The sequence below is a fragment of the Dipteris shenzhenensis genome, chromosome 20, assembly GCF_047967505.1.
Source record: "Dipteris shenzhenensis isolate YYH24624 ecotype China chromosome 20, Dip_SZ_1.0, whole genome shotgun sequence".
Classification (NCBI taxonomy): Eukaryota; Viridiplantae; Streptophyta; class Polypodiopsida; order Gleicheniales; family Dipteridaceae; genus Dipteris; species Dipteris shenzhenensis.
Window position 1 is genome coordinate 47,327,671 of NC_141615.1, and position 26,252 is coordinate 47,353,922.

Below are 26,252 nucleotides of genomic sequence, written 5' to 3' on the forward strand. Positions count from 1 at the left end.
CAAGTTACAAATATCTTTACCAAGATATTGGGTAAAGATAAGTTTTGCCTTTTTAGAGATGCTTTGGGTCTATGTGATGTATAAGCTCTTGTTGAGCTTAAGGGGGAGATTGTTGATGTATAGGTAGTTTAGATTATCTATACATGCATATGGTATGGGATATAGTGTGCTCTGGGGACGAGCATTTTCTGAGCGAAATCTTCCGAGCGTCCGAGCGAAGGAAAAAAAAAGCTTCCAACTATGCATAAATATGGCAAAAATCGATCAGAAGAAAACATAGTTTCACTTAGAAATATGCAAAGTATTATAGCAATGCCTATTTTATACAAAAATCTTTAGGTGAATCTGTAGGAATGGTGAGAGCATAATGGGATGGCTTTTGAAGAAACCCACATGTAGAGTAGACTTCTCTATGAAAATTCCCTTATGATCCTTCTTACAACTTTTACTTAATAGGGGGTGACATTGAAAACCCTCTCTCAACCTATTTTCATGAAAGAGTTTCTTCAAAGAAAACTCATTGAAGCAAGCCATCCAGGTAGTTTCGCCAGCGAAACCCCTTTGAAGCAAGTCTCCCAAGGTAGTTTCGCTGGCGAAACTACCTTGGACAGCACTTTTAAAAGTGACATAACTTTCATATCCAATGTCCAAATATAGTCATTCAACCACTCAAATTGATCGGAACACCCCATTTGAGCACATCTATGGAGTTATATTTTGGAAAATCTTTCATATATAGTATTAAATATTACATGTATTTTATGAGAGTGATATATAAGCCTAAGTTAATACTTATTTATAGTAATTTAAACTTCTTTAGAAACATGTCCATAAATATGCTATAAAAACACTAAAAAGATATTGCCATATGATATAAATGTGTTAATAAGTAATTATATATGCATAGTATTATTACATTGAGAGTGATTATGAGGAATGTTTCTTAAAGGAATCAACACTTTTTTAAGGTAATAACAGGGGTACAAAGGGATGTCTCTAAATAAGAAAATTATGTTGTGTAAAAATGAATGAGTGACTAGTCTGTAGATTTTTATGATAAAGGGATCTAGTTCTAGTGAAAATAAAAGTGTAAAAACCATGTTTCCTAAAGAAAAACATTTTTAAAAATCTCTTGAAAAACACGCTCGGATAAACCTGCTCATAGGTTTTTGCTCGTAAAATTGACGCATCCGTGTGCTCTTTAAAGTACAGATATGAAAGGACTTAAGGATAAGCTCATTGGTATGTGTATAAGATGAAGGAAGCCTCTAATGTGAGCTCTCTCTCCCATAATGAAGAAGGATCTTTATGAGTATTGTGCAGTGTGAGCATATCTCCCTTTTCAATCTTTATATACCTCGTTACAGAGTACTTTGTCCCTGAAATCCACAATGCGACTCATGGATGTAGATGATATAGCCTTCATCCATAAGTGACACTTCAACTTGTACATTCCAGCCCACATATAGTTTCAACAGTGAGACATGAAAAACATTGCATATCCTTAAGGAAGGTGGTAATTGTAATCGGCCTAAGAACACTAAGTGCAGTGTATCTGTCTCTACTATCTAACAAAAATGAAAATACAGCCAACTTAATTGATTGCCTTTGTTCACAAACCAAACTCAAAGCATAGAACTTCATTGCACAGCATCATGAAACCATTCAAGACAAGGGAGGCTAGAATGCCCCTACTCAGAAACAAAGAGAGTGACACCTATTGGTCCCAACACTTGGCGCCCCTTGTGGTATTTATTTAAACTGGTTAGCTCAAAGATACAAAGGGACTCCCTTCAAGAGCTCACCCGCAGGTGCAACCCAGTACAACGCCAACCCGTGGCTGTGCTAGTGACCAACTCCCAGTGCTATTACCTTGGTTCCTCTCAACAGACATGCATAATCACAAGAAGACCAGTCTGACAGCATGCCAAGCAATGCATTTACCCATTTCCAAACCATTACCAAGCCCAAGGCCAACCACTGCACCCCCAAGAAGAGAGTATCACACCCAGTGCCCCAATCCTCTCCCAAGCCAATGGCAGGGCATCCAACCTAGTAGGAACTCAGTAGGAATGGCTGTAGCAAAGAGTGTAGAAGGAAGATGAGAATTCAGCCAATAGAAAGAGTCTGTTCCAGCCCGAAACAGCTCCAAAAGTAGGATGAGAAGCGAACAGCAAACTCTGGTAGGAGAGAGCTGCCTAGGAGTGTCACTGCACTATGTTGTGTTTTAAGAGGATGAGTTTGGGAATGTTCCTGGATTCATCTAGGTATAAGCTTCTATCGTATTCAGCCAAGAATGCGTCCACCAGAACAGTGTTTTCAGTCCACAAACAGCTCCATTTTCAATGCACCTTGCACCAGGTAGGAGCAAGAAGAGAGGCACCCATGAATATGGCTTCAGACGCAGAAAAGAAGAACTTCTGTCATGAAGAAAGTTGAAAACGGCTTGGAAAGTGACCTAGAATGAAGGCATCCAGGTCCCGGAAGCATGCCAGCAACAGAGGGCACCAAGGAAAGGAGAACTATCGTGAAGAAAGCATGAAATTCCAGTTCCGCAAGCAAAGGGAGAGCTGCAGATATCCGCCATGAAGAGAATGAGGCTGCTCTGGTAGGGGAGAAGTCTCAAATCAGCAAGGAAGGGAAAGGAAGGGCTCCAGGGCCTTCCAGAGACTTCCAGAGGTGACACAAGGCAAGCAGATAGGCCACCAACAAACACCCAAGCAAAATGAGGCGTGGGATTTTTAATGCCCCTAGGGGGTCAAATGGCACACCATGACCCTAGTGCAAAGGAACCAATGACCCTATTTTGAATAAACTCTAGGGAGTCAATTTTTAAAGGATGACCCCACTGAACCAAACCAATGACCTTAGAAAATAAAACCACTCTAATAGCACCAAGAGTTGCACTTGTTGCACATAAAATCATAGGTACCTTTTGGGCATTAACTAAGGCCCCTAGCCTGGTACCCTTGGACAATTCAATGACAATTAGTTTAGACACTTTACCATCACTACCACGTCTCCGTGACAGTAACTCTAATTGATAAGCTACCATTCCAACCTTGCGAATAAAGACCATAATACCACTGAGCTAGCTTGATGTTGGTATTACCCTCCAGGAAGCATATCAATTCTTTATCCAAGGAAGCATATCATATCAAGGAAGTATACTAGCTAACTTGGTGTTGGTGTCCCTTCAGACTCCATCTCCTAAGCAGCTTCCCGATGGCCTTCTATGTGTCGCCCTCTCCGGACGCATTCTCTGTGACGGCCACGCTAAGACACCCTCTCTACAGTAGTCTCCCAGTCACCTTTTATTCAACTTTCTCATCTCACGTCCCCTTCTCAACTTTTTTGCCTCCCTCTTCTCTCCTCTCCTCTTTCATTCAACAAGGAAAGAGCAGAAGGAACTCAAGCATCACAAGGAGCTCAAGCATAGAAAAAGAATCAACAAGAATAGAAGAAAGTTAAGCATTCAAAATCTACGACAAGCTCTTTAAACAATGACTACAGCATCATCCACGTAAGAAAAAACCACAAAATTTTAAAATTACATCTAGTTCTTGCATGTCCTCCATTCTTTCCTTCTTCGAAAAACCACAATTTAAAAGCAAGAGTCTTGTAAAGTATGAAGTGTGATTTAAAATAAGCCACTTTACTATATGGTTTGAAAGTAGGAATCTTGAAAGTGTGATTTGAAAGTAGAATCTCTCGTATATGATTTAACTTTTAAATTTTGAAATTAAAAATTTTACTTTTGAATTTTGATTTTTTTCTTTTGAATTTTGAATTCTAAGATTTTAACTTTAATTTTGAATTTTAAGATTTAATTTTTGAATCTTAAGGTTTGAATTATGAATTTTAAATGGAAAGATTTGGCCATGCGACCAAATCTTATGGACTACTTTCAAAGCACTAAGATCTTGGTTATAAGACTTAGAGAGATTTGGCCATGCAGCCAAATCTTACTGGCTTCTTTAGAAGCACACAAGATTTGACCGCGGCAAGGCCAAATCTCCCTAAACCTTGATGCTTTCAAGATTTGGACACGCAATCTCCCCAACTCTTGGTGCTTTGAAAGAAGCTAGTAAGATTTGATCGCATAGTCAACTATCTTGGTGTTTTGAAAGGAGCTAGCAAGATTTAGCGACACAGTTAAATCTCCCCAGATCCTGGTGCTTTGAAAGAACCCAGCAAGATTTGACTATAAAGCTAAATCTTCCCAGACCTTGGTGCTTAGAAAGAAGCTAGCATGATTTGACCGCACAATCAAATCTCCCCAGACCCTGGTGCTTTAAAAGAACTCCATAAGAATTGACCGCATCCGGGTATGTCATCAAGATTTGACCACATAGCCAAATCTCATTGAAAAGAAGCTAGCAAGATTTGTTTGCACTATCAAATCTACCACTGTGTCTGGTGACAATTGTCAAGTCTATTTTAGCTATGTTTGTGAATAACGTGTTTTGTCTAAAATTAAAATTATAAAGATAATAGTTTATATATTGCATAATTTTTATACAGGAAAGAGAAAACCGTGAAAAAGGTTGAGAAAGTTATAGTGGATTTGGAGACAAAAGCATACCTTGGTTCTTTTAACATATATAGTATTGAGGGAATGCTGTTGACATGAGTTCACTTATTTGTGTTTGTTACCTACTAAAAATGCATACACTTGTGTTGGATCAATACATGAAATCACAGAAGATGTCGTTAAAAAGGAGAGAGATATGAGATTGTTAATTTGTAACAATAAATTTCTCTTAGATCCTACAGAATATGACGCATCATATATGCCGTCTGATGTGGATGACAACATGCACACAAGAGATGAATAAGTACAGAATTACTTAATGAAAAAGACATTGACACAGTGACGACAATCATAAAATTTTATCGCAAAGTTTCAACGACACTAAAAAAGTGCAACACTGTGCCTATTGATGTGCTAGGAGGTAGCGAGAAAAGACAAAAGAAAGGAAAGTCGACTATAGTTGATGCACCATGTAGTAGGGAAGGAACAAAGAAATGAAAGTTTACTACAACTGATGTACTAGAGGAAGAAACAACTCCAGAGGGTGTGCTAGTAGTTGTGGAAAGAAGCCAGAGATAGTGAATTGTTGCATGTAACTCGAATTGATAGTATTTTTCATATTTCACGAAGTCTGAAGTTTATTTTTCTCTTTTTTTCCTATGATCTTCTCACTTTGCTCAAATCCACTACCACTGCTTCTTCCTACAACTGTTAGCACACCCTCTGGAATTATTCCTTCCTTTGGTACATCAGTTGTAGTAACCTTTACTTTCTTTGTTCCTTTCCTGCTACCGCCTGGTGTATCAACTATAATAGACTTTCCTTCCTTTGACCTTTTTCTGCTACCTCATAGCACATCAATAGGCACACTTGCGCTTTTTTTTGTGTCGCTAAAAGTGTACGATATGATTTTATGATTGCTGTCCTTGTGTCAATGTCATTTCCATCAAGTGATTCGACACTTATCCAAACTCTTGTGTGCCTGGTATATCAACTATTATCAACTTTCCTTCCTTTGACCCTTCTCGGCTACCTCTTACACGTATCCAGTCTCTTATGTGCATGTTGTCATTCACATCAGACTTCATACGTGATGCTTCATATTCTATGGGATCCAAGAACAATTTCTTATTTTGATTTGTAATAATCAATAATCCAATATCTCTCTCTTTTTCAACAAGATCTTCTATGATTTCATGTACTGATTCAACACAAGTGTGTACATTTGTATTAAGTAAAACACAAACAAGTGAACCATGTCAACTACGTTCCCTTGATACTATATATGTCAAAGTACCAAGGTATGCTTTTGTCTCCAAATCCAGTTATAATTTTCTTAACCTTTTTCATGGTTGTCTCTTTTCTACAAAGAATCAAGCAATATACAAACTATCATCTTTACAATGTTTAATGTTATCCATAAACATAGCTCAAACGGACTTGACTTTCAAAGCACCATGATCTAGGGGAGATGTGGCCCTTGTGGACTTATTCAGGATCTAGGGAGATTTGACTGTGTGGCCAAATCTTGTTGCCTCCTTTCAAAGTACCAAGGTAATAGAGATTTGACCGCGCAACTAAACCTTACTAGCTCCTTTCAAAGCACCAAGACTTTGAGATATTTGACCGTACATCTGAATCTTGTTAGCTCCTTTTAAAGCATCAAGGTCCAGGGAGATTTGATTATGCAAACAAATCTTGTGTGCTTTGAAAGAAGCCAACAAGATTTGGCCACACAGCCAGATCTCTCAACGCCTTACAGCAAAAATCTCAGTGCTTTGAAAGTAGCCCATAAAATTTGACCGCATGGCCAAATCTTCCCATTTAAATCCAAAATTCAAATCTTAAGATTCAAAAATTAAATCTTAAATTTTAAATTTTAAATTTTAAATTTCAAAATTCAAATTCAAATTTTAAAATTAAATTCAATCTTAGAATTCAAAATTCAAAATTTGAAAGTCAAATGATATAGTAGAGATCCTACTTTCAAATCACACTTTCAGATTCATGATTTCAAATCACATAGCACAGTGGCCTATTTCAAATCACACTTCTTACTTTTCAAGACTTTTGCATTTAAATCGTAATTTTTTGAAGATGAAAAGGATGGAGGATATGCAAGAACTAATTACAATTGTGATTTTTTGTAGTTTTTTTCTTACTTGGATGATGCAGTACCCATTATTTGAAGAGCTTATCGTAGATTTTTTATACTTGAGTTCCTCGTATTGCTGCTAATTCTTTTCCTATGCTTGAGCTCCTTGTGATGCTTTAGTTCATACTACTGTTTCCTTGTTAATCAAAGAGGAGAGAAGAGGGAGATGAAAAGATGAGAAGGGGACATGAGATGAGAAAGTTGAACACAAGACAGCTGGGAGGTTGCCGCGGAGAGGACATGTAACCGGCCTTCAGTTTTCTAAAGGACAGTAGACCAAAACTTACATTGCATATTCATTATTCACTGCTACATTGCACCATTTCCAACCACTTTAAACAATACCACTTAGAAATAATTTGAAAAATAACTAGATGAAGGCTAGAGTGTCCCTGCTCAATGAAACCAAGTAGAAGACACCACACTGGCCTCTATTCACTGCTACATTGCACCATTTCCAACCACTTTAAACAATAATAATTTGAAAAATAACTAGATGGAGACTAGAGTGCCCCTGCTCAATGAAACCAAGTAGAAGACACCACACTAGCCCCAAACTCTTGGCGCCCCTTCCGATATTTATTTATTTCTTTAAGAATGAGATTTGTACAAATAGCAAGGGCTCACCCTTGTGCTCTGTCCCACGAGCAATTCCACTGTCCAAGCCAAATCTTGGCCAAAACCTAACATTCCCTCCTAGTGCACACACTAGTACCAAGAGCCAAGGCAAAGCTAAGGCATTCACCATTTGTCCATGACCAACTCTAAAGGTGTCCAAGCATTCCACAAAGCATCCAACTTACTCAACCAGGACTGGCAATCCCACAATCCACTGACCAACCTCTCAAGGTGACCAAGCTTCAACACAGATCTCAAATTGAACAAGTGACCACAATACAGAAAGAAAATCCACACACTGCCCCTTTCATTACACCCTCTGTGACTGGGTGCCCAATCACTGCCTGAATGGCCAAAAGGGGCTTCAACAACAAATGGAGCAACAGCAAACTTCCACAATAACTTCAATCCAGCTCCAAAACACCTCCGGGGGCAGCAGATCCCACTCCGGGGGCAGCAGATCCCAGCAAGCAAGAGACAACAAGAGGAAATGGCAGCTTGGAGAGAGGAAGGAAGAGAGAGAATGTTTTGGAACGAGAGCGAGAACAAAAGGATCACCGGCAGAAGAGAGAAGGTGAGCAGCTAGCAAAGATCGTTGGGAAGTCTAAAAGGGCCATACAAACAGCCAAAACAGCCTTGGGCTGTGTGAAAACAGTCCGTACAGCAATAACCACACCTTGGGATGCATGCTAACCGATCCGTACAGCAGGCCCGTTCCATACAGCAGCAATGAATGCTCCATACAATCAGCCTTGGAGAGCGTGCCTCTTCCATACAGCCAGCAATAAATGCAATTCAGCCACTTTGGCTCACGTGCCAATCAAAAGTTCTATCCGTACAGCAGGCTAGCAATCCAGTACAGCAGCGTTGAAAGGACCGTACAGCAGGTACGGACACCTTAAATGCAGTTCTTGCAGTCCGTACAGCCGTAGGGACTGCCTCGAGATGCGTGCAGGCCAAAAATGCAAGGAGTCAAGCCTTCCTTGGACTTTGTACAGCGTGTCCCCTTCACCTCGCGATGCGTGAAAGAAGAGAGAGAAAACCAACATCCAAAATCTTGCTTTTTGCCTTGGAAGGAGAGGAAGAGGGTGTTGGAAAGGTCACCTCCCCATCTGTAAGCCCCCATATGAGGAGAGCATGGGGGAGGTAGACCGGGGGATATTGGGGCTGCCACATGGGCAGCACACAGAAAGGGCAGAGGATGCCACATGGGCAGCACACAGTCTGCCATGTAGGCAGCTGTCAAAGCAGGGATCCATGGGCCTGCAAAAGAGGCGCACAGGTGCTGGCATAGGCAGGCTGGAGGCGCCTGCGTGGCAGGCTGTCTGGCAGAGGAGATGGCGCAGAAGGGCGGGGCAGACCAGCAGATTGGGTCGGCCACATGGACACCAGGTGGAGCAGCAAATGGGGCTGCTACTGGGCAGTGGCATGCCTTATATAGGGCTGGGCCCTTGCCTTGATTGGAGGGCCAAAGGCCCTAGAAGTGTGGGCCAAAGGGCCCCGGTTTTAGAGCCCTTAAAGGGCTGGACCAGCAGCAGACTGGTCGGCCAGTATGAAGCTGACTGGTCGGTTTTTATGATAGGCCCCTGGGCCTATAAAAGGAGGGCCTCCAGCCCTCATAAATCATCACTTGGAGCAGCAATTCAGGGAGCAGAAAGAGCAGCAGAACAGCCACCTGTGGGCCTCTATCCAGGAGAATTCAAGTTGGCCTGTAGAGCTGCAGACCTAGCTCAGAGTGCTGCCCACATAGGCTGGTGCAAAAACAGCAAGGTGGAACGAATCTGGACATATAGTCTACAGAAGCTCAATGTGGAGCACACGCTCCAGATAACTGGCAGATAGGAGAAGGACCTTGTGGTAAGATCAGAGGACCACACCATTGGTGGGACTCTGGATCTATCTCTTTTGTATTGTATCCATAGCTTTGGGCGGAAATATGATTTCTCTATCTGGCTGGTTCATTGTCTATTGATGAGTCTGCACATCTATTCTATGCACATAAGTTGAGAAGTTTGTGATTCCACACCCCACATCACACTGTGTGAGCTCCTGGGCATTACTATCAGTCATCCGCTGTGCGTACCCTCTATTGGGTCATTTCTAACAGAGGGTAGGTGTGCATGAGGGGCTGCCACATGGCCCCCTCATTAATGCTCTAACCCATGCAAACCAATGAAACATTGGTTTGCCCCTGTTTCATTGGTTTGCCCCTCACATTAAAATCCTAACCCCTTCTAACCAATGAAACATTGGTTTCCTTGGGCTTAACTTTAAGACCCCTCTAACCCTTGCCTTGCCCCTAGCAAGTAGGCCTAGTGAGTGCACCTAGGGACTTCTGGGAAGTGTCGCTTCCCCTGGGCTAGTCCCCTAAGCCAAACTTAGTCACGGTTCATAACTTCACATCCCCGTGACAGGATATCGCAGAGAGGGTGCCGCGTAGAGGGCATCATAGAGAGGGCGTCAAAGAGAAGGTGCTCGAAAGGTCGAGGAGAGGGTGACACAGAGAAGGCGATGAGGAGGCCGCTTCGGAGAGGGATCGGCTCCTCAGCACCTTTTCCCTTTCCAATATGCTATGTACACGAAGGAAAAGTCTACAAATCTATTGCGGATACTTCTGAACTGTACCAATCTCTGTCGATGCATAAAAATCAGCCAAATATTGCTCTAGGATGAGCAGGAAAACAAAAGTGGTGACCATAAACTCTTAAACTGCTCCCATGTGGTGGATCTATACAGGAATCTCTTATGTAGCGCAACCAAGTATGGGCATAATCTTACATATGCATGCAGGCAAAGAAGATATGCTCCTCATCAAGTATGGATAGAAGCGGAAGCAATCTTCTAGCATTGTAATCCACTCCTCCAACTCATTAGGAATTCGAGTGTCCCATTTAAACTTGTGCACTGTGAGTTTTGTCATCAACATATTTCACGACAAATTGTGTGTCTGGCCAACTCCATGGCCTTGTAACTCATCTTGCCTCATGGCGCCATAATGTTGAAAAGGCATCTCGTGTCTCATCGCATCTAAGTAGAGCATGATATGCCTGCAAGGCATCAAACAATATGTCATAAATGTCAAAATAATTACTAGTACCAGTGCCCTGTTGAGACATGGAGCCTCTCATATGCTGCACAGGCTATAAGTGCTCACATGTCATACGATAGGGGCATAAATCCCTTGCTACATAACCTTGCAAAATTCACCATGATGTGGAAACTTGGAGCCACTCTCTTGCTGTTGTGAACTATGGCAAAAAACCATCGCCTCTCCAAGCGTGCTAACTAGCAAAGTGTAGAGACCAATGCCCTGATAGTGAGGACCATCGGCATCCTCAGTGAAATATGCACACCCGTGAGGCGTCCAAGAATCTATTAAGTAAAGGCAGCCCCCTAGAGGCCAAGATAATCCCTGTATTGGAGTACTGGCGATCCATCGAAAATGGTTGAGTGGCTGAAAACCAAAGGAGCGTCGAGCATCTACCATATAACCACATGTGGTGCAGAATCTCGATTGTCCGAGAGGTCCTCGTGCTAGGAAATAGGTTGCTTTTGCATGTATCCTTAAGGGTAGTGGCAATACCTTCGGTCACTTGCTAATCTATACGCTGCAATATCTGCTGACCAAATTGCTGACTCATCTCCAGGATAGTGCCTCCAAAAACTATGCATGTGCATCTGTTGACGCAAGTGATAAGGACGGAAAGTCATTCCTATGCCACTAGTGGGTGCTCCCACTGTACAAGTTGCTCATGCTCAGCAACCTCCTCCCGAGTCCCGTCTTATTGCTAGGCAAAGGCCATAGTGTCCAGTTAGTGTCAATGATCAAAGTGACACGGTTATCCCACAAATATTATCATGATACATAGAAAGGGTGCAGATAATAGATAAATGTAAAGCAAATCTACTGAATGTTAGTCGTGCAGACCTTGGGACTAAGTGCTATAGATCCAGGCTCTTGAAATTATTATTCACGGCAAGGGAGAGGTTTGGATTATTTGAGCTCTCCTTGAGCCACGTGTCCCAATTATAAGCCTTTGATTTATGCTTGATCTAAAGGCCTACAACAGTCCTTAAAAAATTGACCCAAAATCATAAGCTTTTGAGAGATCATTCCTCAAACTCAAAGAAGCTTTGTTTTCTTTACGTGGCCATTGACATCAAGTTGAACTATGCAAACCACAGTGCTTCAAAAACAATAGGTAAGCGTCTCTATTAGCCTAGAGAAACTATTCAAATTTTCACGTTTTTATGCGAAAATAGTTTATGAAGCAAGTCCGCAGTTTATTGCGTTCTTAGAAGAAGGTTTTGTATGTCCGTGTTAAAATCGTGTGTTTGTCAATGGTTGTTTATGCTGAAACGTCTTTATATGGGTGTCGAGTGGAAGATCACCTCCACCGTACGATTGGCAGCTCTTCTCCTTGAGGATCCGATTTGCGAACAACAGTACCAAATTACATTATTTGAGTGTCAAAGTCACTGCAGCCCAACCGAAGTAATCTTGGATGTAGACGAGGTCGGAGAGATCAACCAAATCGTGTGGCGTAAGGTGCTGCAATTTCTGCCGAATTGGTAGGCAAAGGTTGACGGAGATCATGCAATTTGAAGGAATAAGTAGCCGTAGAGCTCGTTACGCAGAAGGGTGTTGCCCAGCGAAGCAGAGTTCCAACCTTCATTCGCTACCTTCCACCCACGTATGAAGCAACTAATAGACTACAAGCACTTTGCATTAGAACCACCATCAAACTCCCATTAGATCCATATATAAAGACAGACCCAAACTTGAACTTGTGTAATTTGCCACACCAAATCGATCCTCTACATCTGGCAAAAAAAGTGTTCCAAGAGATGTCTTCGTCTTTGTGAGATCTTGTAATCAAATTCTTCACCGAACGAGTCTGCTTCTTGATGGTTCAATCTGTAACACTTCTCACAATTGACCATTGTGCATTGGCAAATCGCACCTTGTACATAGCTCACCTACATGGCTATGGAGGACGACCGCCTCTTACAATTGCGCCAGCCGACTAATGGATCAATAATAAATCACCACCCTTGACATTTGCACGGAGGATCGGGTGCTAATGGACCCTGTGTCGTGTCTCATGTCCACTATTTTACTCATTCAATTGTTTCCTCAAAATTTTGATAAAATAGGATTCAGCTTCAATTATGAGTTAGTAGTTACATGCTCCACGATGGAAAGGCTGCCTCGCAAATCTAGTTTTTGAGAGAGGGGGAGGGGGGGGGGAAGGGGGTGTAGCAAGAGATAGACTATCCTCACTCTCTCTCCTGCCCAATACTAACTGCAACTGCAAGATGATGCACTCAATACACAAAGTGAGCTGTGGATGTGAGTGTGAGAATCACAGGGAGAGAATGTAGTGGACCTCCAAAGAGGAAATAGATACAACTGAATAATGAATGCCCAAAGGGCTGAATACAACTGTATGGAGGGGCTGAAACCCTCACTGCAAAACTAGAAGACTAGACTACCTAGAGGAGGTGAAGCCTCACTAGATCCCTGAAGAGGCTGAGGCTACCCTGCTGGTCTGCTGCGGGGAGGCCTAACTCTTGCTGCTCTGAAGGCTTGAAGGCTTGAGGAGTGGATGAAGAATGAGGGCCAAAGGCTGCCCTTTTATAGGCTGATAGGTCAGCCTGGCCGACTTGGTCAATGCTGACCGTTGACCATGTTGGGGCAAACAAGTCAATGTTGCCAAAAAGTCAACTCTGCACTTTTTAACCTGTGATGACGTGGCGCTGACTGCCTGTTGACTGTGTGCTGATTGCTGATCGCGCAGGGCTGCCTGAATGGTTGTACGGATGTCTACGTGGCCGTTAACTTGGCTGCCTGCGCTAGCACTAGCTAGCATGGCCACGGGCGTGTGGATGCTTGTGACATCCCCTTCTACTGAAACTCCAACTAGGGTACGAAAGAGGCTTCCCATCGTGCTGACAGAGGTGACTGTCTATGGTATACCTGGATAATAAATCATGATCCGAATGCCTGGTTCCTGAATCCGAAAATGGTTGCTGAACTCATGAATCCTGATCTGCAAGTACTGAATGCCTGGATTTGGTGTTAACTTCTGGTATGAATATTTGCTGTGGGTTAATATTCCAGGATGATGCTCCCTATGGTTTTCCTCGGTGCATATAGGTGATAGGGACGGAGGAAGACTAGGTTTGAGAAAGGCATCCCGGTCTTGGTGTAACCCTGTTGCTTGCTGTAATACTATATCCTGTTGTAACACTGTATCCTGCTGTAATACTGTGTCTTGTTGGCGCCGGCCTCGAACCCCTTGAATGACTGATATCAAAGGTCGAGGTGGAACACCCTTACTCCAATAGATGAACTCGGACCCATGGCCTGGGATTTTGACATCCAAGCCTTGGTGCTGATAATCTGGTCGGACTTCGAACTGGTGCCACCATCGTGCTCCCAAGATGACATCCGTTGCTTGAGTAGGTGCGACCCTGAGTGGTCGACTGTGTACCCACCCTGAGATCTTCAGAGTGGTTGAAGCTACCTGCATGTTGCTCTCTATCTGCTGCCCTGGAAATGCACCATTCAAGGTCATTAGTTAAATTGGCATAAGAGGCAACTGAGCATTTTTAGCTGCTTTGGTGGAGATGATGTCCTCGGAACTGCCTGAGTCTGCTAGGATAAGGACCTTCTGACCACTGACCTGTCCATAAAACTGGAACATATTGGGAAACTGGCGAGGCTCCCCCTTCTGCTAAGCTTCAAGCTCCTGGATGACTACTGAGGTTGTCCCTGTAGTCTGTTGTTCATCAAGCTCCCCAATGACAACCGAGGTTGTTGAAGCTGTTGTTGCTGAACCACTCAACGCGGCTCCTACTCTGAGAAGCTTCTGGTAATGCGGGCAATCTTTCTTATTATGGCCCAGCACATGACAATGGAAGCATCGGTTCTCCTTGGCATAGAGTGCTCGTGTCACTATATCCAAGTACCCGCCATAGCCATTGCTATCCTTCGCCATCCAGCTCTTCTTCTGCTGCCCATTCCCACCATCACCTGGTGTGGAATCTTGGGACTTCTTACTGTTGACTTGCTTGGATCCTTGACCCTTGTGCATGAGCTCAAAATTTTGAGCAAGCTCATATGCACACTCATAATCCTGTGGCCTGAAACTTCTGACATACCACTAGATGTCTGTACGCAGCCCATGGAGAAATTTGCTCAGCTTCAGACTATCCTCCAACTCCAACTGTATAAACACCTGAGTGAACTTATTGGCATAATGATTCACAATCTCGGTGTCTCCCTGGCGTAGCTCGTAAAACTGACTCTGGAGCCTATCCAAGAACTGTGGTGGCAGGAACCGTGATCAAAGATCTTTCACGAATTCCATCCAACTGTAGAGAGGTATCTCCTCGTCTACATCATAGTGGTCCTTCTGCCACTTGAGCCACCAAGTGACCGCCTCGCCTGTGAGGTGCATGGATGCTAGGATGCACCGTTCGTTGTCCTTCGTAGGCATCACTGAAAAATAACTTTCGAACTGATTAAGCCATGAAGTCAACACTAAGGGGTCCTGCTTACCATCGTACCGTGTGAAGTTGAGCTTCCCCAGAAAAAAAGGCTTGTTGGAGGTGGAAGTCTCTCCTTTTCTCCCCCCTCTGGTCGAAGTAGAGAAATGAGAAGCTGTCGAACCCGTTCTTCCTTCTCTTCACGAGCAGTACGTTCTTGGAGCTCCTTGGCTTCTCGAGCCTCTCGATCACGTTCGTATTTTGCTTCCCGAGCTTCCCGATCGCGTTCTTCTTTTGCTTCCCAAGCCTCCCGATCGCGTTCTCCTTTGGCCTCCCGAGCTAGCCTCACGCTCTCTGGCGGCCTACTCACGATCTTCCCGCATCTCTTGAAGCTGGGCCATGTGGGCGAAGAGAGCCTCGGACTATTGCTGTTGCATCTGCATCATAGCCTACAACATGACTGTCATGGCAAACATGGAAGTGTCTGCAGGATTCTGTGGTGGGGGTGGCGGTTGAGACACTCAACCCTCACTCTCAATCCTCAGGTAGGGATGATAGCATGAAGCAGGACGGTCTTTTTACCACAGCATCGACTCCACTGCTTGAGGGGTGCACATTATCTGTTCTACGTGCCTCCCTTGAGTTACTAAACTTGCAAACCATCTATGGATGGAGCAATGCAAGTTTGAATGCATTACTCAAGTAAGCTTCAAAGTCTATTTTGCAAACATGGTGAATTATGCCAGTGGGTCAATTACTCGAATGCTTTTTCTCATTGATGGTCTTCACATGCAGGCTATTGTGTAAAATGCTTCCAAGGGAGAATAAATTACCGATCTCAAGAGATATGGCAAGGCAACATGTGACCTCTCTTGGAGGATTAGACTATCCTCACTCTCTCTCCTGCCCAATACTAACTGCAAAGGTATATAGAAGCTCATATTTTGTTCTTGGAGATGCTTAAAATGATTGTGCTAAATCAGGATAGTAGCAACTTCTTTTTTGTGGATTCATGGATAGATAGGTGCATGTGTGTGTGTGTGTGTGTGTGTGTGTGTGTAGATACATACATATATACATACAGGATGAATAACTCCATTGGAGAAAACTACATTTGTTCTCACAAAGAACATGCTTGGAGATGGCTTGATCCCATAATGCTTGCAAAATAATATTGAGTTGGAACTCTCAAGCTCCCTCGTTGTGCACCCATACTTGTTGAAGAAAACCTCCATGTCACTCTTGGTCATCTATCCGATAGAAAGAAGCTATGTACCATTGTCGGGAAATAGGATGCATGCTCTCTCATGAATTCTACTTCCCAATGGCCTAGGATGCCACATTACTTGTAGCTTTGTTCTCTCCTAGGAGTACTTGATTTCCTCCTCTTCCAATACACAAAGTGAGCTGTGGATGTGAGTGAGAGAATTAGAGGGAGAGAATGTAGTGGACCTCCGAAGAGGAAATAGATACAACTGAATAATGAATGCCCAAAGGGCTGAATACAACTGTATGCAGGGGCTGAAACCCTCACTGCAAAACTAGAAGACTAGACTACCTAGAGGAGGTGAATCCTCACTAGATCCCTAAAGAGGCTGAGGCTACCCTGCTGGTCTGCTGCAGGGAGGCCTGACTCTTGCTGCTCTGAAGGCTTGAAGGCCTGAGGAGTGGATGAAGAATGAGGGCCAAAGGCTGCCCTTTTATAGGCTTATAGGTCAGCCTGGCTGACTTGGTCAACACCAACCGTTGACCTGGTCGGCTGGTCAACGGTCCCATTCACCAGGTTGGGGGGGGAAGTTAACGTTGACCAAAAAGTCAGCTCTGCACTTTTTGACCTGCGATGACGTGGTGCTGACTGCCTGTTGACTGTGTGCTGATTGCTGATTGCACAGGGCTGCCTGAATGGTTGTACGGACGTCTACGTGGCCGTTGACTTGGCTGCCTGTGCTGGCACTAGCTAGCATGGCCACGGGCGTGTGGATGCTCGTGACAGGGGGGGAGGATTTAACCCTAGGTCTGACTGAACCTTGGGTAGTTTGATTAATCTTGGGTCAACCCAAGGGTTGCCCTAGCATTTGGGTAACCCAAATCCAAGAGAGAGTTGCCCATTCTGATGCTGGCAGCAGGATCCCTTTGCCTCCTCAACAATGGCAACTCTTCGTCTTGGTAAATCTCAAAAGTATCTATTTGCTGCTCTTCAACAATAGGACCCATCCTCATTGATAGAATTCCACCAGACTGAACTGTTTCTTTTGCTAGTTCCACATTAGACCATCTGCAGCTCTTGAAGAGCTACCCTAGCTCTTCCCCTAGATTAAGAGTACTATGAAGATCCTCCCCTTGGCATGATCTGATCTTTGACATATTTTACTCAAATTCCTCAACAATCAGATAACCTTGGTAAAAGCCCATGATTAGGAACTGAATAAAACCAGCAAATATCACTTTTAATTAAAAAGACCCCAATTTCGAAATTCTCAGTTTGCCCTTTTCTAGTAAAGGAGCCAGTGATTCCTGAATTCCACAAAAGAGTTCAGATACTGAGAAAATCAACTGTTCTGCATACACTGACACTTGTGCCAATCAAGGAGCACAATTCTGACCAAAATCCTAGTTCAAACCACCTGATACTTGGTGTGCAGCACAAATGTACCTTAGCAATGATACAAATGAAGTATGATGCCAATCTAATAACTATACCACATCATTGATACCCTTTCTAATAAAGGCAACGTCAGCTATAATCAACAACATCCAAAACAATTAACTCGATATCCCATGTGCAGCAATATACCCAGTTAATGCTCTTTGCAAAAACTGGCATAATTCAGGCACACACGTCTCTGGTTTGATGCCAAATGCTACAAGTGGTGACCAACTAATGGGAACGAAGTCAGTCCATAAGTTGACATTTTGCAATGATGACCACAGAATCAACTGCCTAAATGTTTGGATTTCAAAAGGCTGGCTTTTTACTTTTATCCTTCAGATATCTATAAGTGGAAGATGTGAAACAAGCTATCCTACTTTGGTGTTAGGAAACATTTTCTTTTACACTTTGTGAAAATCCATGACCTGATAGTACACGAACCCCCATCATGTCAATCAAAGTCCACTTTTCAATGCACTGGAACATCAGCTTCTCCCAATGGGTTCCCAGCAACATAGCTTTGTGCCATAACTCAAACCATTCAAGGGATACGTTAGAGAAGCAAGCAGCTGTGATAGACGTGGGTCTCTTACAACAGTTTTGATACTTCAAAATCACATCTTCTCGAAACAATATATACCTAGTTCCACATATAAGCGTTCCCTAGTTTATACTTTCACCCAGCGGTAAAATCCAAGGAAATCATATTATTTTCCCTAAAACGCAATTCTACTCCACGTGCTACTACAAACAAATACATCGATATGTTTCATTGGATGAAACTACAGCAAGCACTGGCAAGGCTTCCCTCATCAAAAGGGCTAGCTATGCACACAATGCAAGTATCTACCGTCATAGGCAAGCAAGAGTTAGCCTCACGAGATCTATGCATGGATGAAGAACAATGTGTGCATTTTGTTTGAAAATAGCCAGCCACATTGGAATAAGATTGAATATGTTACATAAGCATTAACCTGTTTCTCACCTTCACAAACAGGAACAAATTGCTTTTGCACAATAAATACTGATTAGAAATACCTTTGTCATCTCTTTCGTGAATTCTTGCATGGTGGCTGAGATTTCAGGTGCCTTCATGAGCCCATTTACAAGTTTCATAACTTCTGAACTTTTAGATAGATGTCCCACCACTTTTGCCGTTGCTGAATACACAAATCGTACAGCAACAGAATGCACATATCAGATATATGTCCCTTCCATAAGTATGCATATATATATATATATATATATATATATATATATATTATGTTGATGAATAATGTTATTTACTTGTCTCAAGCTATACTGATGATTGAGAATTAGATATCCTAATTGGATACCCTTTGGGAACAGGAAAAGACAAACATAGACTCATTTACTAATACTGTGGTCAGCTTTCCAATTTCAATTGAGCATCATGCACAGCCAGTTCAGTTTCCAACAACCCAAAAGAAAATGTTGACTACTGACGCAAAGCCCACTCACCAACACTTTCTCCGAGATGCATGGATATTGAATTCAGCTGCGCCCTATTCTCATACAGCCGAGTGACAACTCGTCTTGATCGCACAATTTCCTTTGCTAAGGCCTGTGACGATTCACGTGTCAAGATGGGGGTTTAAAAGCCTTGAAGGAATATTTTAACTGCACTTTACTGCCTCATATCACCAACAGCATGTGTTTGTACAAGAGGTTAGGTCGTACAAGTATTAGGTGTACAGCCTATTGTATTGTGGACCTTCTTGGTTAGCCAATGAAAATCAAATATCTCAGATTTGAGATGCATAAAGATCCTAGCAGCTATTATCTTTTTATTGCATTTACCACACAGCAATGCAATACACCACACCATGCCATATCCTAAGGATAGGAAAGTGAGCTGTGAACGCTCCCAGGTGAAAAAGTCCTGTGCTCGGGTACCAAAACACTCAGGGTCCACTTGGCTTCAGAAAACAAAAACAAGGTGCATGGCATTCAGACAAGAGACAGCTATGTCCCATAGCATGCATGGCAGGGCAATAGCAAAAGATTGTTAGGAAAGCTAAGGATTACGTGTGAATATGTGAGGGCGTTCAATCTTTACAACTCTGCCGTAGCTACATGCGGTGCCATCATCAAAAAACACATTCACGATAGATAATAAGCACTCTCGCAGGCAAAGGCTAGGTGATCCATGCTTCCAAATCTCCTAAGAGAACTGATCGAAAGGACCTAGAAAAGATTTCACAACATCTGTCTTAAAGACCACCTACAAGAAGCAGCAACGTCATGCAAAATCGACAGGGATAAAGGCAAATCATGCTCCTAAAAGCAACCTTCTTCTGCTACAGCCTGCGCCGTTTATGTATACGATCAGATCAACTTACACGGCGAGAAACTATAAGCAAAAGCTTTGGTGGTATTCGGAACAACTCACCTTTGCAGAAACCATATCATTACGCTTAACAGCCTCTTTAATGGCCTTTTGCACGCCTTTCTCTTCACGCTGAATGTCTGAATGAACCAATACAAAATCACGGGCAGAACACAAAAGACCTATACAAACAGACTTTGCAATACATCGATCAAGCTGCACAACTGCAGCTCAAATTTTTAATGAATCCGTGCACACAGTTTCAAATTGACAAGTCCAGGGCCAAGGATCAGAGACAAATAGCTAATTAAAACATCACATTGTACGCTGCAAATAGCACGGCCTACCTCGAACTTGCCGTTCCACATTCCGCGCTTCCTGTCTGAGCTTCCTCTGCCAATCCCGCAATTGCTGCTGAGGGGAGGGTTTCGGTTTGAGCATGTTGCGCATGGCCTCCATGATCGATCGGCAATGAGGCAAGATGTGAAGCGATTGTCAGCGATGGTGCAATTGCAAAGTAGGATTGTGAAAATAGAGCAAGGGCATATCTTTTTAAGGGAACAAAGCTTTTCTCTTTCCCCAAAAGCAAATTCTAAGGCCTCATACCCCTCTAATGGCTCTCGCCCATTCCTACACTTTTGATGTAGGCCCTTAACATGAGGAGAAAGCTCGTTGATAAGTTCAATAGAGAACTTCAATTCATTTCTTAGGTGAAAAGGTGGAGTACCCATGTTAAGGTGATGTCAAAGGAATAGCTTCAAAACTTCATCTTAAACCTCTCTCTCTCTCTCTCTCTCTCTCTCTCTCTCTCTCTCTCTCTCTTTTCGGATTCTCACTCATTTGGATGAGGTCAATGTGTATGGCATGACGGAGGTGGGCAGACAAAGGTTGCTATGTTGGGCTCTCTATGCAACTTGTTATAAACAAAGATAAGATATGCCTGTACTCACGAGCTACTAAATGATCGTACCACTAGAGACAACGGTTAGGGCAGTACTAGTCGATGGTAGTGGTTGGGTGTATGAGTGTGATTACATGGTGAATCTATCCCCATCAATTTGGAAGATTGTTTACACAAGCAATCAAGTTTGATTGAATGTTTGAGTTTGCATGCCTCTCCACTCAATCATCTTCTCCCCGTTGCAAGAGTTTGGCATACTTTGAGCTTAGATTCTCAAGCAAGGTGCATTGTATTTGTTCTTTGTTGATTGTGACGCAAGGTATCCTAAACATGAAACCTCCCACCCTCAAACCCTATAGAAGGAGGTATAGCAAGCAATTCCTCCAACCTCTAGTTTTTCTTTGATTCCAAAACTCACTCTACACCTATGGGAAAGCATAAAGTGTCACTCTTCATTTATAAAAGTCCATTCAATCACACTAAGGAAGCGATGATAAAAATGTGACAGAATCGATCTAGCACCCGTCAAAGAGGTTGGCTTGTGATCCTACTATTGCATTTCAGGGTTTCGTATTCCATTTGGATGACATAGTATGCTTATGACTTTTTGCATTGGCAACAATGGGCATTTAAGGAAAATGTAGCTACACAACTTAGCAAGGCTCATAATAATGATGGATATTAAGCTACAAATTTGTTCAAATTATCACTACTTCTTGATATGAGAAATCTCAACAACGGAAATGGAATGGAAGAAGGTGAGAGAGAGGGAGAGCCAGAAGAGAGAACCACACAAGTTTTGGTGGGTGCAGAACACCCTAATCTTCTATGTCATCCATATATATATATATATATACATGTATCACAAAATACTGAAAGTCATGAGAGATATACTCTCCACCATTATTAGTCCATAGGCATTTAAGTGTTCTACCTGACTGATTTTCAGCCAAAGCCATTTTTGAAATACCTGGAACACATCGCTCTTTCGAGCTATAGCATAAGCCCACACTTTCCTAGTCACATCATCAATTAATGTCACATAATATTCAGCCCGGTCTAATGACCGTGTAAGCATGGGACCACATACATTTGAATGCACCAAATCAAGTCTTTCAAGCTCTTCCTTTCCCCTTTTTTTATGGGCTGATTTAGTCTGCTTCCCATAGAGACAATGCTCACAAAATTCAAAGTAAAAAAAACTCAAATGCGGTGCATAACCCAAATGGCATAAGAGTTTCATTCCATTCTGGCTCATGTGCCCCAACCTACAATGCCACAAAGAAGTACTTGGCTGCTCGGTTTTGCAACAACATGATCAGACACCCCTGATGCATATAAGGGATACAAAGTCCCACACTTGGCACCCCTGGCCAAAACCATAGAGCCCTTCTGAATTTTCCAACTCTAAATGCCAAAGATGGTTTAAAGACCAGCATCATCTAGCTAACCCGCTAAAATGAGACTCTTGGTTAGCTTAGGCATATGTCTCATATTTTTCAAAACAAATGTAGACCCATTTGCAAAAGAAAAATTTGTCACCTGCTCCCACTATGTCACATGCAAAGTTATTTCCAAGATGCGCACAACCTGTTTTTCCACTAAGTGGAGAACCATTCCCTATGGGGAGTAACATGGAATGAAGCACCAAAATCCAAAATCCAATCTTGGGAATATGCATTATCTGAAGTGGTAAGCAAGTCTACACAAGGTAGACTAGTCATGAAGAGAAGTCATTATCACTATTATCAGTGACTGCATTAATCTCCTCGATCTTCCTTTTTCCTTTGTCCTCCCTTGGACTCTCTTCCTTCTTATTTGCACCCCAATTCACATTCTTTTTCTTATCCTTTCACTCTCTTTTTAGCTTGTAGCAATCCTTTTTCATGTGGCCCTTCTTGCCACAATGGTAACACTCAATGTTCCATGCCCTGGATTTACTACGAGACTTCCCTCTTTCTTTGGACTTCCCCCTGAACTGTGATCTACCCCTTTGCACATTTAAGGCTGCATTCTATCTTTTGCCATCCATAGACTTCCGTCTAATCTCCTTGGCCAACAAGCTACCCACAACCAATGAACACAAGAGGAACATTGCCTTAGTTTCCACATCAAAATTCATCTTTTGAGCCTGAAGCTGGCTGAAAATAATATCGAATTCATTCAAGTGAGAAGCAATGGAGACCCTTCCTTCATCTGTAGCTCAAACAACCTTTTCACGAGATAAACTTTATTAGAGGTAGTTTTCTTCTCATAAGTGGCACATAATTTCTTCCACAAAATTTCCATAGTCTGCTCATTTACTACTGTGAAATAGACTGGCTCTGCAAGATGAAGTCTAACAGTAGACTTTGCTAATGCATCCAACTCATTCCAATCATTCTCAAACATATCTACAAGCTTAGCTCCAATCCCTACCAAGGGTTTAATCTGCTTCTTTTGAATAAGCACATTCCTTATCTATTCTTTCCATAAAGAAAAGTTTGTCCCATCAAACTTTTTAATGCTAAAAAACTCATTTTCAGACATGGAAGAGGATGCCATGATGCAAATGAAACAAAATCCCAAATGCTAGTATATGTCACCAAAACTCAAGGCTCAAAGCATAAAAATGCATCCAACTCATGTGCATATACTATGCATCCATATGAGCAAATATGGCCCAAAAGAAAATGTCCACTTGTAATGACAAAACAATGGTAAACCCGATGCCAATAAGAGTCAAATGCCTCAAGCATAAACACCATCCATGGGCATAAGCATCAATAATGTCTCATCCAAGAGAGCATAGCACTATGAGTGCATCTAGTGCAACATGTCAAAGTTGTCCCTCGGCATAAAATAGCATCTGTGTGCTAAATGTTTATCAAAATAAAGCATCCCACAAGGCAATCTGAGTCTATCAGCGCATCCAACAAGGATCACAATGCATCCAAGTGGCCTGTAAAGCATCCACTACAACCCAATGCAAACCATGAATGAGCGCACATGGCTCAAACTGCAAAACCAGAGTGATCTGCATAAGGTATATCCAAAAAATCACAACCCCACAGTAATGACCACTAGTGAAAATAGAACCTAAGATGCTCAAAACATGGTCGTCATCGCATAATCAAACTCAGCAAGACAATGTTGTAAATATCTCTGTTTTGTTGGAACTCCAAAATCCCAACCGATGAATGGGAAACAGGGACTCAACCCTTGTAATTGACCTATTTGTAAACACCACCGGAGTGCGAATGATGAGCAACACATAAGTTTAGGACCTTCTGAGTCCACCGAAACTGACAGATCTGCGAAGGGTTGCTTCAAACTTGAGTTCCAACACACTCTGCAAGTCATTTTGTACTCTCAGTTGTCGAAAGAAATCATCAAAATACGCGTTTTTCCTCCAAAACCACTTGCTGGCTTGCAAAAAACAACTCAGAGAACTTTCCAAAGATTTTTGCAAGGTCTCTGTACAACAAGATGTAGGTAAAGTCACCCAACGGAGCTTCTCCTTCCTTCCACAGAGTTGTAGTAGCAGACTTCAGCCTCCAAGCACACACTTGGGCTCAGCTCTAGAACACTCGTGCTCTGATACCAGTTGAGAGATCTCAACAACGAAAAGCAGAATGGAAGAAGATGAGAGAGAGGGAGAGCCAGAAGAGAGAGCCGCACAAGTTTTGGTGGGTGCAAAACACCCTAATCTTCTATGTCATCCATATATATGTGTGCTTGAGTATTGTACATAGTAGGGGTTAAGGTACAGTGGCCTTTAACCCCCACACAAAATAGGAGAGTAAATGCAAGGATGAATTGATGGTAAAGAAATTTTAATGACCTCTAATCCAATAAAACTATTATTTGGTAAAGAACTAAAAAAATCCAAATAGGTTCAATTGGTTGTTATCTACTTTTGGTCAAGTGTGACTATAAGTTTACATAGGTGAGAAGGTGAGCCAGTTAATTGGGCAAATGTGATTCATACTAGGATTCTTGTAGGATTATGGGGGAGATCCCAGGATAGAGATAAAAGGTAGCATGTGCAAAACTCTAAATTGGGACTGATCTTAGGTGATCTTTTTCACTCATCAACATTGTTAGTTCACCTCAAAAGCTATTGCTTGTTGCAACTATGATCAAGTGGGAAAATTGGGAGGTTTTAGCAAAGTAGATTCAACATTTAATTGACACTAGTTATTCCCAGAAGCAAATTGATGAAGTGTTTCACAAGAAGAATTGTATTATGGAAGAGCCTTTGATGCCATTCGCCACTAGTACAAAACAAGGTATACAACTCTAAGAAAGAGTTGAATTTGAGAAGTAAAAAGGAGCAACATATGAATCAAGAGAGTCTAGGGAAGTTGTATGTAGTTGTCAGTGAAAAACAGACAAAATAGTTCCATCTACAATTGAAAAGGTAGATGTTTTGGTGGTTGAAAGAACACTATAGGTTCAAAGAACCAAGAACCTCAAAAACCAAAGGTAGATACACCAGTTTAACCAAAACAGTCTCATCTACAACTAAACAAGTAGATGTTCTGGTGGTTGAAAAGAATACTACAAGTCAAAGAACGAGGTCACTAAAAAAAACCAAAGGTTTATACACTAGTTCAAACCACTAAGGTGAACTTCCACTGGAAAAAAAGGAATTAGATGAAGTGACCTTTGTGGATGCCAATATGGCAATTGTTGTGTTAAAAAGGTTCAAACATTAACAAAAGGAAAACTATGTGACTTTATGTAGTACATAGAGGGAGTTGCAAATGGTCATAAAGGTGAATAGCAAATTGGTTAGTGAGAACTCGAAGTTCAAGGCAGAGATAGACTCCAAATTGAAGGAAGCCGATATCATAGTCCAACAAATGGAGGTTTAGAACTAAGCTCAAGAATTGTGGAAGAGATTAGAACACAGGACCAACATGTTGTTTGAAATCAAGACATGGCTCTCTAACATGAGAGTGGCTTTTTCAATAAATTGCATGAAGTACTAAAAAAAAAGCAAATTTAGTGATACACAACACATTGCTAAAGACAAATTGGAAGCATCGTCCATGGTGGTCATTGCTGGATGAAGTACTCTAAACAGTGCAAATTTAGTGATATAGAACACATTGCTAAAGGACAAAAGGAAGCAAATTTAGTGATATAGAACACATTTCTAAAGGACAAAAGGAAGCATTGTTGATGGTGGAGTCAATGGTTGATTATGATAGTGTAGAAAATATTGGCATATTTGTTAGCAATCTGGATTGGGGGACATGTAACAGTAATTGTGTGTCTACATGCAAGGCATATGGAAGAACATGAAGCACAAGTTATTTCATCTGCATTAGAAACAATTTGAGGTATACCTTTGTGAGGAAGATAAGTTATAGAACCCTCTTATGTAGAGCAAGATTGAGGAGTTGCAAAACGAAGTATATGAATTGAAGGAAAGCATGCATACTATTTCTAACACTAATGTCACAAAACAAGAGTTGTGTATTATAGAGGTTCAATCTAAGCTCTAGCAAGTCACTGCTACAAATAGGGAGCTACAAGACTTTCTAAATCAGAATAACATCA

General features: G+C 42.1%; 1 protein-coding gene across 1 annotated transcript in view; it reads right to left on the minus strand.

Moving 5' to 3' along the window:
* LOC147889764 (vacuolar protein sorting-associated protein 24 homolog 1-like) overlaps window positions 1-20,382 on the minus strand; it is a 29,628-nt gene extending 9,246 nt beyond the window's left edge. Inside the window, exons 1-4 of the mRNA XM_087391522.1 lie at window positions 20,149-20,382; window positions 19,865-19,941; window positions 18,934-19,036; window positions 18,490-18,611 (exon numbers count right to left, since the gene is read on the minus strand). Of these exons, the coding sequence (XP_087247648.1) occupies window positions 18,490-18,611; window positions 18,934-19,036; window positions 19,865-19,941; window positions 20,149-20,260 (414 nt within the window). The 5' untranslated portion in view covers window positions 20,261-20,382. The remainder of the gene's footprint in view (window positions 1-18,489; window positions 18,612-18,933; window positions 19,037-19,864; window positions 19,942-20,148) is intronic.
* Window positions 20,383-26,252: the final 5,870 nt, after the last annotated feature.